General features: G+C 38.5%; 1 protein-coding gene across 3 annotated transcripts in view; it reads right to left on the minus strand.

Annotated features, from left to right (window-relative positions):
- Positions 1 to 14562, minus strand: part of KHDRBS2 (KH RNA binding domain containing, signal transduction associated 2) — a 669346-nt gene that overhangs the window by 531565 nt on the left and 123219 nt on the right. For all 3 annotated transcript variants that reach the window (XR_003999512.1, XR_003999511.1, XM_030555661.1), the window contains exon 2: positions 7779 to 7906. Coding sequence is in view for 1 of the 3 variants with exons in the window: in XM_030555661.1 (XP_030411521.1) it covers positions 7779 to 7906 (128 nt within the window). In the remaining 2 variants the exon portion in view is untranslated. The remainder of the gene's footprint in view (positions 1 to 7778; positions 7907 to 14562) is intronic.

The following is a 14562-nucleotide window of genomic DNA, read 5'->3' on the forward strand; positions in this document are numbered from 1 at the left end:
TAGGGCTTCTCTATATAGGGATTGAAATAATCAAACTGGGTGTAATTCACACCTTCAGTTATTTTGGTGAAAGTCTGTGTGTTGTTATTTTAATTTTAGAATAAAAATGTTCTATTTCAGTGTGCTGTGAGTAACACATAAATAGAACACTTTTGTTCTGAAATGAGAGCATCAACAAATACAGACTTGCAATAAATAAACTGATGTTCTGAATTAAACCAATTTCGTTATTTTGGTTTTAAGTCCTTACAGTAAATTAGATTCCCTTACATATCAGATCAATGAGTGCAAGATACTACCCAACACATCCCTTCTGATTTAGACCAACACTCTTTATCAGTAGAGGCATTTTGACATCTTCTCCTTGGAAAGACTTAAAGAGTTAAATCTTTCAAGAACGTAATGTTACTTGAAATATCATATAAAATCTTTGTAAACATACCTCTTTGCATTTTGACACATTTTTTTAAATTGCAGAGTTAAACAAAGTTGCAAGTTCAAAACCCAGTACTATCACCTTAGTATTTCAGCTCGTTTGTCTAAGTTGGAAACTTTAAGCTCAAGGATCCTGTTCTTATGCTTCCTTGCTTAAAGGAAAATAGGTTTTTGCCTTTACCTGATATAATAATATTAGATAGTCATCACTAATCATGATCTCTGATTTTTTTTCTGCTGTCTCCAAGCAGCAACTTTAGGAATCTAATGACAGACACATGAGTGTAGATAAATTTAAAACACTCATTCTGCAACTTGAAGAGCTGTTTAGATACCAGAAACGTGCTATGTGTTCAGGTTAATTTTAATCAGGTCTAGCCATCTGCTTCTGAAACTGACTTTAGCTAGTCTATTCCTGTTATACTCTGGATAGTGATGCTCAATCTGTGTATCTAAAGCTGGATTGTAGCACTTTATGATCCAACACACAGTATAAAATTCAATGGTGCAGAAGCTGTGACAGGGGCAAATTCCATCCAAAAAGCTTATTTGTTGATTGGCAGCCCTAATTAAATATCTGAGGAATCTTTAGGCAAACATGCAATGTATTTTCTTCTCCTAATCTGGTCAGGTGTTTTGATCCAAAGTTTTGTGCTCCTGGGCACACCCAGAAGACATGTATAGCTCTCCTCCTTCTTTTCAGATCCCCTCCAACAGAGCTCATTAGGAATTTTAATTTTGTAATAGTTTATCAGTGATTGCTGATCACTAAAACAATGTTCTTGTATAATACAGCACACCGAAGAAAGAGGTCTATCCGGCCAAATAATATACCATTTGGTTTACATTTTTGTATGGCATATCTTTCTCCTGTCTTTCCAGAAAGGTAGGTTTCACTCTAATGAAGGGCTCCTATTGACATGATCTGATAAATGCACGAAATTATGCCCTTGTTGCCCAATTTACACATTGTATGTTTTCTAGAATAACATAGTGTTGGATTCTCTGATGAGTTAACATATTATCTAAGCAGTAGAGACATTTATGAAAGGTAATCCTGGGCTGCCAAACTTAGCTCTGGTTTGATGATAACTCAATAATTTATTCTTACATGTTTAATCTATTTAATGAATCCTTGATTCTTCCCAAATCTTGAAATTTCCTGGCTTCTGCTGTGGATTACATTCTAAATTCTTGCTAAGCAATCAATTCTAATGTTTTAGTTTGTAGACTGAGCTCTAGTTTGGGTGTCAGGAAGAAATATCCATCAATCTCCATGTACAGCACTATAGAACTGGCTAGCAATGATTTGCAAGATTTTCACTTTCCCCAAATGTAATTGATGATGGTTACCACCAATGAAAGGGCACTGGATCAAACTGACCAATAATCTGATCCACAATGGCAAATCCTATGTTTCTAGAAAGAAGATAACAGATAGAAGCAAAATACATGAAGATTTGAGAACTATACATTTGGAAGACAATGTTGGCAGGAAATCAATAACAGAAATTTTCGGAGTCTATGTTATATTAATGAAAAAAATTCCTTACCTACAGTACAGATAATTTGTTTGACTGCTCAAAACATCCAGAAATATTTTATAACTTACATTTCTCATTAACATATCAAGCTAATTAAAGCAAATGAAGGTTAATTTAATCATACACAGGTACTGTATTTGAATAGATTATTGCATTTATCTATTAAATAGTTTGTCTTTCATTCGTCTATCCTCGTTAAACAGTATTCTGAATAATTAGAATATCAGAAATAGCTTTTATAAAGATACAGTATTACTGTATTCTTATTAAGAATTTCAGGTCACCTACAGCGTTTATAGAAAATGTTACAAATCTAGGCAAAGTACCTCAGGCTATGAAGCAAGAAAGTAATTCTTTATATCACTGTGTGCGTTTCTAAGGTCTTTACCATTTGGATGATTACATTATCTCAGTTTTATATCCACTATTCAGGAAGTAAATGTCATCTTGAATCACTGAATCTCAATTTTTTACACCTTTCATTTTGGTTGATAGGTTTTTTACCCATTGTAATTTATTGCTATTACTGATCAAAGTATAAAACTAAAAAGCAGAGTGTAATCAAGGCTAATGGTGAACCAAATACCATGTGATAATAAATTAGCAAGAAAAAATGCTTTAGAGACAAATTGAGAGGTTTACCATTTCAGGTTGAACACTGTTACAACAACTGTTTATGTAAAATACAAGGCTATACAAAGAGAATCACATTCTCTTCTTTTATATAAAAATACAACAACATGTCTTGGCTCTTTATTATACAGAACTATGAAGAGGCATTTTCAGCTTAAGAACCTACACATCTTGGTAATGTATATTTGTGGGCTAATGATAATTTTCATTTATCATAACATATAATGCAGAAGAGATCAAACTACTAAATTAGAAGCAGCTGTGGCCAAAGCTGAGTGAATTTTGCAGGAAGGCATGTATATTGTTAGTCAATACCCATAGTTATCCAACAACTGTTCCATTAAATTAGTATAACAAACGAAGAAGCTGCAGCTCGTTTGAGCTGACTTTTCACAATTACTGGGCTTGCCTTTATGCTTGTGGAAGTAGAGCAAGCACTGACAGGGATTTGAAGGGGATTTCAATGCAAACAGTCCCCTCTGTGAGCAAGAGTCAGGCTAGCTGTAACCCTAATAATGTGAAACTTGCAGAAGCAAGGATTGTGTGAGGCGACTGGGAAAGAGCTGTGTGAGAAGTTGTTTTGACCTAGTGTTAAGATAAAAATGGAATGCAGACTATAGCAGAAATTGTTAAGAAAAATAAGATATCAAGAAGGAATATGTATACACAATATGCAGCTGTTGCTCATTATTGTCTGTAAAAAAGGTATAAATGTTGGCTTTAACTGTTTATCTTTAAAGATACCTGCCTAGGTGGGGAAACCCTGTGTCCTAGTGCACTCTCTCCCTCCATGCAGTTGCTAGAGATAATAAAGTATCTGACTTGTTGCACTCAACCAGAGAGTGAAAACTCTGTTTTTCTCCAACATGTTCTTGCTTTGAAATTATATTCTGTTGTTAATGTGACCATTAAGTTTATACAACGACAAGGACAAATACTGCAGCTTTATTAAGAAGAAACTCCTATGACAAATCAATGAAACTTTTGCCTGATTAAGGACCTGATCCAAATATAAAGACTTCCTTGTGATAAAGGAGGATATTGATATAATAGGCATCACAGAAACCTGGTGGACTGAGAGCAATCAATGGGACACAATCATTCCAGGGTACAAAATATATCGGAAGGACAGAACAGGTCGTGCAGGGGGAGGAGTGGCACTATATGTGAAAGAAAATGTAGATTCAAATGAAGTAAAAATCTTAAGTGAATCCACATGTTCCATAGAATCGCTATGGATAGAAATTTCGTGCTCGAATAAAAATATAACATTAGGGATCTATTATCGACCACCTGATCAGGACAGTAATAGTGATAATGAAATGCTAAGGGAAATTAGAAAGGCTATCAAAATTAAGAACCCAATAATAGTGGGGGATTTCAATTATCCCCATATTGACTGGGAACATTTCACTTTTGGACGAAATGCAGAGATGAAATTTCTCGATACTTTAAATGACTGCTTTATGGAGCAGCTGGTATGGGAACCCACAAGGGGAGAGGCAACTCTAGATTTAATCCTGAGTGGAGCACAGCAGTTGGTCCAAGAGGTAACTATAGCAGGACCGCTTGGAAATAGTGACCATAATACAACAACATTCAACATCCCTGTGGGGGGAAGAACACCTCAGCAGCCCAACACTGTGGCATTTAATTTCAAAAGGGGGAACTATGCAAAAATGAGGGGGTTAGTTAAACAAAAGTTAAAAGGTACAATGACTAAAGTGAAATCCCTGCAAGTTGCATGGGTGCTTCTTAAAGACACCATAATAGAGGCCCAACTTCAAAGTATACCCCAAATTAAGAAACACAGTAAAAGAACTAAAAAAGAGCCATCGTGGCTTAACAACCATGTAAAAGAAGCAGTGAGAGATAAAAAGACTTCCTTTAAAAAGTGGAAGTCAAATCCTAGTGAGGCAAATAGAAAGGAGCACAAACACTGCCAGTTTAAGTGCAAGAGTGTAATAAGAAAAGCCAAAGAGGAGTTTGAAGAACAGCTAGCCAAAAACTCCAAAGGTAGTAACAAAATGTTTTTAAGTACATCAGAAGCAGGAAGCCTGCTAAACACCCAGTGGGGCCCTTTGATGATCAAAACACAAAAGGTGAGCTTAAAGACGATAAAGTCATTGCAGAGAAACTAAATGGATTCTTTGCTTCAGTCTTCATGGCTGAGGATGTTAGGGAGATTCCCAAACCTGAACTGGCTTTTGTAGGTGACAAATCTGAGGAACTGTCACAGATTGAAGTGTCACTAGAGGAGGTTTTGGAATTAATTGATAAACTCAACATTAACAAGTCACCGGGACCAGATGGCATTCACCCAAGAGTTCTGAAAGAACTCAAATATGAAGTTGCGGAACCATTAACTAAGGTTTGTAACCTGTCCTTAAAATCGGCTTCGGTACCCAATGACTGGAAGTTAGCTAATGTAACACCAATATTTAAAAAGGGCTCTAGAGGTGATCCCAGCAATGACAGACCGGTAAGTCTGTCATAAACGGAGAGTTAAGAGTTAATAAAACAGAAGTATTTCATGTTTTTTTTGTCTGTAAAGGGTTAACAAGATCAGTGAGCCTGGCTGCCACCTGACCAGAGGACCAATCAGGGGACAGGATAATTTCAAATCTTGAGGGAGGGAAGTTTTTGTGTGTGCTGTTCGAATTTGGTTGTTGTTCACACTGGGGGCTCAGAGGGACAAGATGTGCAACCACGTTTATCTCCAATCTCTTTGATACAGTCTCTTATATGTCCAGAATAGTGAGTACTAGGTAGATAAAGCAAGTTAGGCTTATGTTTGTTTTCTTTATTTGCAAATGTGTATTTGGCTGGAAGGAGTTCAAATTTGTATTTTGCTGAAAGGATTTTAATTTGTACTTGTATACTTAGGCTGGGAGGGTATTCCCAGTGTCTATAGCTGAAAGACCCTGTAACATATTTCATCTTAAATTTACAAAGATAATTTTTACTGTTTTTTTCTTTCTTTAATTAAAAGCTTTTCTTGTCTAAGAACCTGATTGTTTTTTTTATTCTGGTGTGAGATCCCAGGGGACTGGGTCTGGATCCACCAGGGAATTGGTGGGGAGAAAGGAGGGAAGGGGGAGAGAAAGAGAGAAAATTAACCTATGTTAGGATTACTTTTTCTCTCAGGGAGAATCTGAGAGGGGGAGAGAGAAGGAGGGGGGAAGGTGGATTTTCCTCTCTGTTTTAAGATTCAGGTAACCCAGGGAGGGGAAGCCTGGGAGAGGCAATGGTGGAGGAAAGGGTTTACTTTCCTTGTGTTAAGATCCAGAGGGTCTGGGTCTTGGGGGTCCCCAGGCAAGGTTTTGGGGGGACCAGAGTGTACCAGGCACTATAATTCCTGGTTGGTGGCAGCGCTACAGGTTCTAAGCTAGTAATTAAGTTTAGAGGAATTCATGCTGGTACCCCATCTTTTGGACGCTAAGGTTCAGAGTGGGGATTTATGCCATGACAACACCTAACATCGGTACCGGGCAAATTAGTTGAAACAATAGTTAAGAATAAAATTGTCAGACACATAGAAAAACATAAACTGTTGAGCAACAGTCAACATGGTTTCTGTAAAGGGAAATCGTGTCTTACTAATCTATTAGAGTTCTTTGAAGGGGTCAACAAACATGTGGACAAGGGGGATCCAGTGGACATAGTGTACTTAGATTTCCAGAAAGCCTTTGACAAGGTCCCTCACCAAAGGCTCTTACGTAAATTAAGCTGTCATGGGATAAAAGGGAAGGTCCTTTCATGGACTGATAAATGGCTAAAATTCAGGGAACAAAGGGTAGGAATTAATGGTAAATTCTCAGAATGGAGAGGGTTAACTAGTGGTGTTCCCCAAGGGTCAGTCCTAGGACCAATCCTATTCAATTTATTCATAAATGATCTGGAGAAAGGGTAAACAGTGTGGTGGCAAAGTTTGCCGATGATACTAAACTACTCAAGATAGTTAAGACCAAAGCAGATTGTGAAGAACTTCAAAAAGATCTCACAAAACTAAGTGATTGGGCAACAAAATGGCAAATGAAATTTAATGTGGATAAATGTAAAGTAATGCACATTGGAAAAAATAACCCCAACTATACATACAATATGATGGGGGCTAATTTAGCTACAACGAGTCAGGAAAAAGATCTTGGCATCATCGTGGATAGTTCTCTGAAGATGTCCACGCAGTGTGCAGAGGTGGTCAAAAAAGCAAACAAGATGTTAGGAATCATTAAAAAGGGGATAGAGAATAAGACTGAGAATATATTAATGCCTTTATATAAACCCATGGTATGCCCACATCTCGAATATTGTGTACAGATGTGGTCTCCTCACCTTAAAAAAGATATTCTAGCACTAGAAAAGGTTCAGAAAAGGGCAACTAAAATTATTAAGGGTTTGGAGAGGGTCCCATATGAAGAAAGATTAAAGAGGCTAGGCCTCTTCAGCTTGGAAAAGAGGAGACTAAGGGGGGATATGATAGAGGTATATAAAATCATGAGTGATGTAGAGAGAGTGGATAAGAAAAAGTTATTTACTTATTCCCATAATACAAGAACTAGGGGTCACCAAATGAAATTAATAAGTATCAGGTTTAAAACAAATAAAAGGAAGTTATTCTTCACACAGCACACAGTCAATTTGTGGAACTCCTTACCTGAGGAGGTTATGAAGGCTGGGACTATAACAATGTTTAAAAGGGAGCTGGATAAATTCATGGTGGCTAAGTCCATAAATGGCTATTAGCCAGGAAGGGTAAAGAATGGTGTCCCTAGCCTTTGTTCATCAGAGGATGAAGATGGATGGCTGGAGAGAGATCACTCGATCATTGCCTGTTAGCTTCACTCCCTCTGAGGCACCGGTCATTGGCCACTGTCGGTAGACAGATACTGGGCTAGATGGACCTTTGGTCTGACCCAGAATGGCCGTTCTTATGTTCTTATGTTCATCGACTTCAATGGTTTTTGAATAAGGCCGCAAGTTACAGTTTGGACCAGACTCTCTAATTACAGCAAAATCCAAGAATGAAACTATCATCCTGACTTTTAAATATCCTGAAGCCCTGCATAGTGTTTCTAAAGTCAAAAAACAAAATAATTAAGCATATGATTGTTCCACTTGTCTGCTGTGAAACACTAACAGTATATTAAATTATAGTTACAGTACCTTGGGATACTGTTTGACAGGGATCAGTACTCTTTCTGACAGCTTTATGTTTTTGTTGCTGATGACATCAAGGTATTTCTTTTCTTCATCTTCCTTTTTCCCATCAGAACCCTGAAATTTTTCAATTTCTGAAAAATTTAACAAAAAGAAAGCAATCAGTGAGATGATATTTGTCGTCCTCAGAAATTCTGCTAGACTTAATATGACTTTTTCTTCTATTTATAAAAATATGATGTAAGTGGACAAAAAAACAACCAGTTTTAAATTTTGAGTTGTCTAGTGTTACTTAAGTCAATTTACAACTGCTTATTTTTTTGTCCAATTACATCCTACTTTATAATCCTGCATCATTAATTCCAGTGAAACTAGGATTTGATACAAAGAGTGTTTTTTAGGGAGGAAAGTTTAAAGCACTCAGCATTGTTTAATTCTGCTCCTACTGGTGTTAATGATAGAACCCTGCTGATTTCAATACGGGGAAGAAATAGACCAATGCTGAACATTTTTGAAAACCTCCTCTTTAAACCTTTACCAAAGATTCCATTTAGTTAACCAAATCTGAGAAGAGAAACACTTTGGCTATGCTTGATGGACCTCTGTAAATGAGACCTGCCACAGTCAGTAAGATTCGGCTTGTAATTGTTTAGCTTACAGTGAAAGCATTCAAGAGTGAAAGAATCATCTTGTCATTACTCTACTGACATTTTCCACGCAAGTGTGATTTTCATAGAGGTCATAAATGAAGTTCAGGTCACTTTTCCAAATGAGATCTCTTTCTTGTGTGTGTGTGCACACGCACACATCTGTTTGTATTTTTTTAAAGTGGCTACTGTTAAAACGAACAGTTTTAATCTGCTGATTATGCAATAATAAAATATCCTGTTGATGTTTTAATTTAGATCTCAAAAAATTGGGATTAATGAGCTACTTATTGTACTGTAGTTAGTAGTCAGCAGTTCAGGATCAACAATTCTTTTCACTAAAAAAGCTTCTTAAACTACTTTTAAGTAGGTATTAACTAATTTGCCCCCTTTATTTACTTGATACGTAAAATTAAATCAAGTGACAAAATCAACTGTTACACTACACAATACCTTCTTTGAACTAAGATCAGGGCTGTTAGGTGACATAGTTCAGTACACGTGGGAATAATGATACTTAAAAGCACTTAACAGTCTCACAAAATCACCCTAAAAATGTATTTGAATTCACTTAGTTATGAACAATGTCACATACATTGACAACTGGTAGTAACACTGTCAGCAAAGACTAATGATAAACAGCAACACATCACTTTGAGGCGATGAGTCTAGTGAAAGAGCTTAGTGATATCAGAGGGCATGATTACAAATTCAATATTTCTAGCAATATCATTATTTCTAGTTATTAAGTGTAGTGCCCAGGTTATTATAGCTGCTTTCCAAACAAACATTCCAGAAGGGGCATTCCTTAGGTGCTTGCAATCACAAAGCAGAGGCAGATAACCAGAGATGAGTGGAAGGGGAACAATAATTAACAATGTATATGCAATTACTCAGACACACCTCTGTCCTGGTGCTTACAAAGCTATCACCATCTTCAGTATCTGTGGATAAATGTTGATCTTTTAACATTGACTACTCTAGATTCAGCCTTACCTAAACTCTTCATTATAGATCAGCACTTAAATGTCACAGTGATAGGCATACACAGACATAGAATGGATCTCAAATAGGGAGCAAACGGTGAGTAATTTAATTTTTCAGATGATACTAAATTTGAAAGAGCGACACAAATATTATTCAGGACAAGTAAATGATTAATCAATACTAAAAGAAATAAAATGATTTCCAAAAATGAGTTCCAATTTGGAAAAATGCAGCCTAACATACTTGGGGAAACAAATGTGATACACAATATTCAATGGGAGGGAGAATTCAGGAAAGCAGCATGGCTGAAACAATATGAGTGATAGTGGACAGTTAACTAGGCATGAGTTTACAAAGCAATGTATGGCAGCAAAAATAGCCACTGCATTCTACAGTGGGTTGGTAAATAGGTATTCTCATACATAGTTCTAATGCAGTCATACAGAGAATAGTCAATTTGTGGATTTTCATTATCAGAACAATGGACAAACTCCTGAGGAGGTTGAGAAAACATATAGCTTGTTTGGAAGTTGATTAAGATTACCAAACAGCAAGAAGGGAGAGATATTATTTAGAGTGGTGCACAGAATCATAAACAGGAGTAATGGGATCAAATTAAGAAAGGGACTATTTAGACCGCAAACCTGGAGATGCTTCCTGGCAGGGAGAACGATTAGACTGTGAAATATTTCTAAGGAAAGTGGGGAAAGGCCTCTCACTATGGATATACAAATGAGACTGGGCAAAGCAAATGTAAATGTACAACATGGGTAATTTTGAACCAGCAGGGGAGATGGACTGAAATGTCTAATCCATCTCTAAAAATCAATGAATCTATAGTTTATAGGGGCACTTTTAGTCTTCATAGTACTTTTATAGATCCCAATTTAGGAAGGCACTTAAGCATGTACTTAACTTTAATTTTGACTTTAATGGGACTTAAGCACAAGCTAAGGGCTGTCTTGAATAGCGATGATTTCCTGAACTGAGGCTTTAACATTAAGTTATTCTCACAATATCCCTGTGTGGTAATTAAAGGAAAATAATTATTTCATAAACAGTAAAATGTAGCCTTTGGCAAGTCACATGGGGCTATATTTTTCAATCCAAGTGTTAAATTTAGGCACTCAAACAAGCTACATCAGGGATCGGCAACCTTTGGCATGCAGCCCACCAGGGTAAGGACCCTGGTGGGCCAGGCCAGTTTGTTTACCTGCCACGTCCGCAGGTTCATCCAATCATGGCTCCCACATCCCTCGGCCCGCTCTGCTTCCTGCAGCCCCCATTGGTCTGGAGTGGCGAATCGCAGTCAGTAGGAGCTGCGATCAGCCAAACTTGTGGACGCAGCAGGTAAACAAACCAGCCCAGCCCACCAGGGTCCTTACCGTGGTGGGCTGCATGCCAAAGATGCCGATCCCTGAGCTACATGATTTTCAGAGGAGATGAACATTGATAAGTCCCATTAACCCTGTTTCCTCTGAAATCTCCTCGCTATAATCATAGCAAGTAGTCTCTCTTTTAGAATATGTTTTTTTTTTAAATTGCTGCACCCATTTCTTCACCACATAAGTATGAACATTCAGATACTGAGAAACATTTCTCACCCTCTATGAATTGCAAAATGTTTTTGAAAATAATCAGTTTAACTGAACAAGTTTATTTTGTCCCCTACTGCTGGCAGTGGACATTTTACTCAGTGGTTGTATAGTTAAACCAATTGCAATCTTGCTGAAATATAGGTTAACCGGTTAGATTTATTTAATTGGACCAACATTAAACATTATTAAAGTACAGATACTGACTGTTAAACCAGTGCAAGAGTAGATACACCATTTATTGAACTGTGTTGCCTACCACTACTGCAAAAATGATATCATTTTACATCATAATTGTTGCTACCAACAATAGGATCAATAATACCAATTTTCATCAAAAAACTTCCCAAAAATCTGATCTCTCTGACAGTACACCAGTGAAAATCATAAGTGACTCTAGCAATTTAAATCATAGGATCATAGAACATTAGGGTTGGAAGATACCTCAGGAGGTCTTCTAGTCCAATCCCCTGCTCAAAACAGGACCAATACCAACTAAATCATCCCAGCCAGCTCTTTGTCAAGCCAGGACTTAAGAAAATCTAAGAATGGAGATTCCACCATAGACTCATAGACTCATAGGTCAGAAGACCATCTTCCTAGGTAACCCATTCCAGTGCTTCACCACCCTCCTAGTGAAATAGTGTTTCCTAATATCCAACCTAGACCTCCCCCACTGCAACTTGAGACCCTTTCTTCTTGTTCTGTCATCTGCCACCAGTGAGAACAGCCTAACTCCATCCTCTTTGGAACCCCACTTTGGGTAGTTGAAGGCTGCTATCAAATCCCCCCTCACTCTTCTCTTCTGCAGACTAAATAACCCCAGTTCCCTCAGCCTTTCCTCATAAGTCATGTGCTCCAGCCCCCTAATCATTTTTGTTGCCCTCCGCTGGACTTTCTTTGTCTGCATTCATTCTGTAGTGGGGGGACCAAAACTGGACACAATACTCCAGGTGTGGCCTCATCAATGCCGAATAGAGGGGAATAATCACTTCCCTCGATCTGCTGGCAATGGTCCTACTAATACAGCCCAATATGCCACTGGCCTTCTTGGCAACAAAGGCACTGCTGACTCATATCCAGCTTCTCATCCATTGTAATCCCCAGGTCCTTCTGCAGAACTGCTGCTTAACTAGTCGGTCCACAGCCTGAAGCGGTGCCTGGGATTCTTCCTTCCTAAGTGCAGGACTTTGCACTTGTCCTTGTTGAACCTCATCAGATTTCTTTTGTCCCAATCCTCCAATTTGTCTAGGTTACTCTGGACCCTATCTCTTCCCTCCAATGTATCTACCTCTCCCCCCCAGTTTAGTGTCATCTGCAAACTTGCTGAGGGTGCAATTAATTCCTCCAGATAATTAATAAAGATGTTGAACAAAACCAGCCCCAGGACCGACACCTGGTGCACTCTGCTTGATATCGTCTGCCAAATGGACGTCAAGCCGTTGTTCACTACCCATTGTTCACTACCCATTGAGCCCAACAATCTAGCCAGTTTTCTATCCACCTTATGGCCCATTCATCCAATCCATACTTTTTTAATTTGCTGGCAAGAATACCGTGGGAGACTGTACCAGAAGCTTTGCTAAAGTCAAGATATATCACATCCACTGCTTTCCCTATATCCACAGAGCCACTTATCTCATCATAGAAGGCAATCAGGTTGGTCAGACATGACTTGCACATGGTGAATATATGTTGACTATTCCTGATCACCTTCATCTCCTCCAAGTGCTTCAGAACGAATTCCTTGAGGACCTGCTCCATGATTTTGCTGGGGACTGAAGTGATGCTGACCAGTCTGTAGTTCCCTGGGTTCTCTGTCTTCCCTTTTTTTAAATATGGGCACTATGTTTGTCTTTTTCCAATTGTCTGGGACCTTTCCCAATTGCCACAAATTTTCAAAGATAATGGCCAATGGCTCTGCAATCACATCAGCCAACTCCCTCAGCACCCTTGGATGTGTTAGATCTGGACCCATGGACTTGTGTATGTCCAGCTTTTCTAAATAGTCCTTAAGCTGTTCTTTCACCACTGAGGGCTGCTCACCTCCTCCCTATACTGTATTGCCCAGTGCAGCAGTCTGGGAGATGGCCTTGCCTGTGAAGACCAAGGCAAAAAAAGCATTGAGTACTTCAGCTTTTTCCACATCATCTGTCACGATATTGCTTTCACCATTCAGTAAGGGTCCCACACTTTCCCTGACCTTCTTCCTGTTGCTAACATACCTGTAGAAACCCTTCTTGTTACCCTTCACATCCCTTGCAACTCTAGTTGTGCGTTGGTCTTTCTGATTACATCCCTGCATGATCAAGCAATATTTTTATACTCCTCCCTAGTCATCTGTCCAAATTTCCACTTCTTGTAAGCTTCCTTTTTGAGTGTAAGCTCATTGAAGATTTCACTGTTAAGCCAAGCTGGTTGCCTGCCATATTTGTTATTCTTTCTGCACTTTGGGATGGTTTGTTCCTGCACCCTCGATAAGGTTTCTTTAAAATACAGCCAGCTCTCCTGGACTCCTGGCACCCTCATATTAAGTTCCCAGGAGTCATCAGTCCAGATTTACAGAGATAAAGGTGAATGAAAAATTTGACCTTGATTTTCTGATACACTTCCTGCCCACGGACATGGTTGAAAAATTCTTGTCATAATTAGAACCTTCATAATACACCAAATTAGCAAAAATTAGCTATTTCCTTGATCGCTTATAATGTATCTTTGCTTTATTGCACTGGTCAACATCAGGGTGAAATCCTGGTTCTACTGAGGCTAATGGCAAAACTCACATTCACTTCAGTGGAACCTGGATTTCAACCCCAGGTCTGTAAAAAGTACAAAATTTAAAATATAAGATAACAGTTATAGATATGGCTTTCCTTTTTCCATTGGGCTGGTATTCAGTGAATCCTGACATATTTTGGTTTACAGTATATGGCTTTTGCACAGAAAACCATACACACCATTTGGTATAGAAGGGACTTTTTCTGTTCACTGTATTTCAGTAGTGTGGAAATTTGAACAATTACTTAAAAAAGAAATTTTCTCTCCACACTCACATCCTTATCTTAGGGATTTATCAGAATATCTTGTGAAATACCACAGATCTTTCTCCTTCCATCACACCTTCAAAGGGCCCACTTCATGATCCACCCACTGACAGGCATGAGCTCCCACTGTTGCTTATAATGCTTTTCCTTGGACAAGCCACAGAGCTCAGAGGGATGCACTTACACTCTGCCCCATCATTACAGGGCTGATCATGCTGCTGTTTCAGTGATTAGGTTTGGGTCCTGAATTCTTCATGGCAGGCAAGTCCCTGATACTAAACCTTGGGCCTGGCTCCTTCCCTTATAGTGAAATTTAGCCATGAACAGATGGCCAGCATAAAGCCTATGTACCACTTATGGCTTAATTAGGATTTAGATGACGCATAGGTCCTTAGACACGATCAAAAAACTGCTGCTGTCAATGGAGAGACCCCCACTGATTTCAACTGGCTTTGGATCAGACCTTTTATGAGCAACTGCTTGACACTGGAGGGCTACTAAAATGTCCAAAGAGTTC

Source organism: Gopherus evgoodei, chromosome 3 (genome assembly GCF_007399415.2).
Source record: "Gopherus evgoodei ecotype Sinaloan lineage chromosome 3, rGopEvg1_v1.p, whole genome shotgun sequence".
Taxonomy (NCBI): Eukaryota; Metazoa; Chordata; order Testudines; family Testudinidae; genus Gopherus; species Gopherus evgoodei.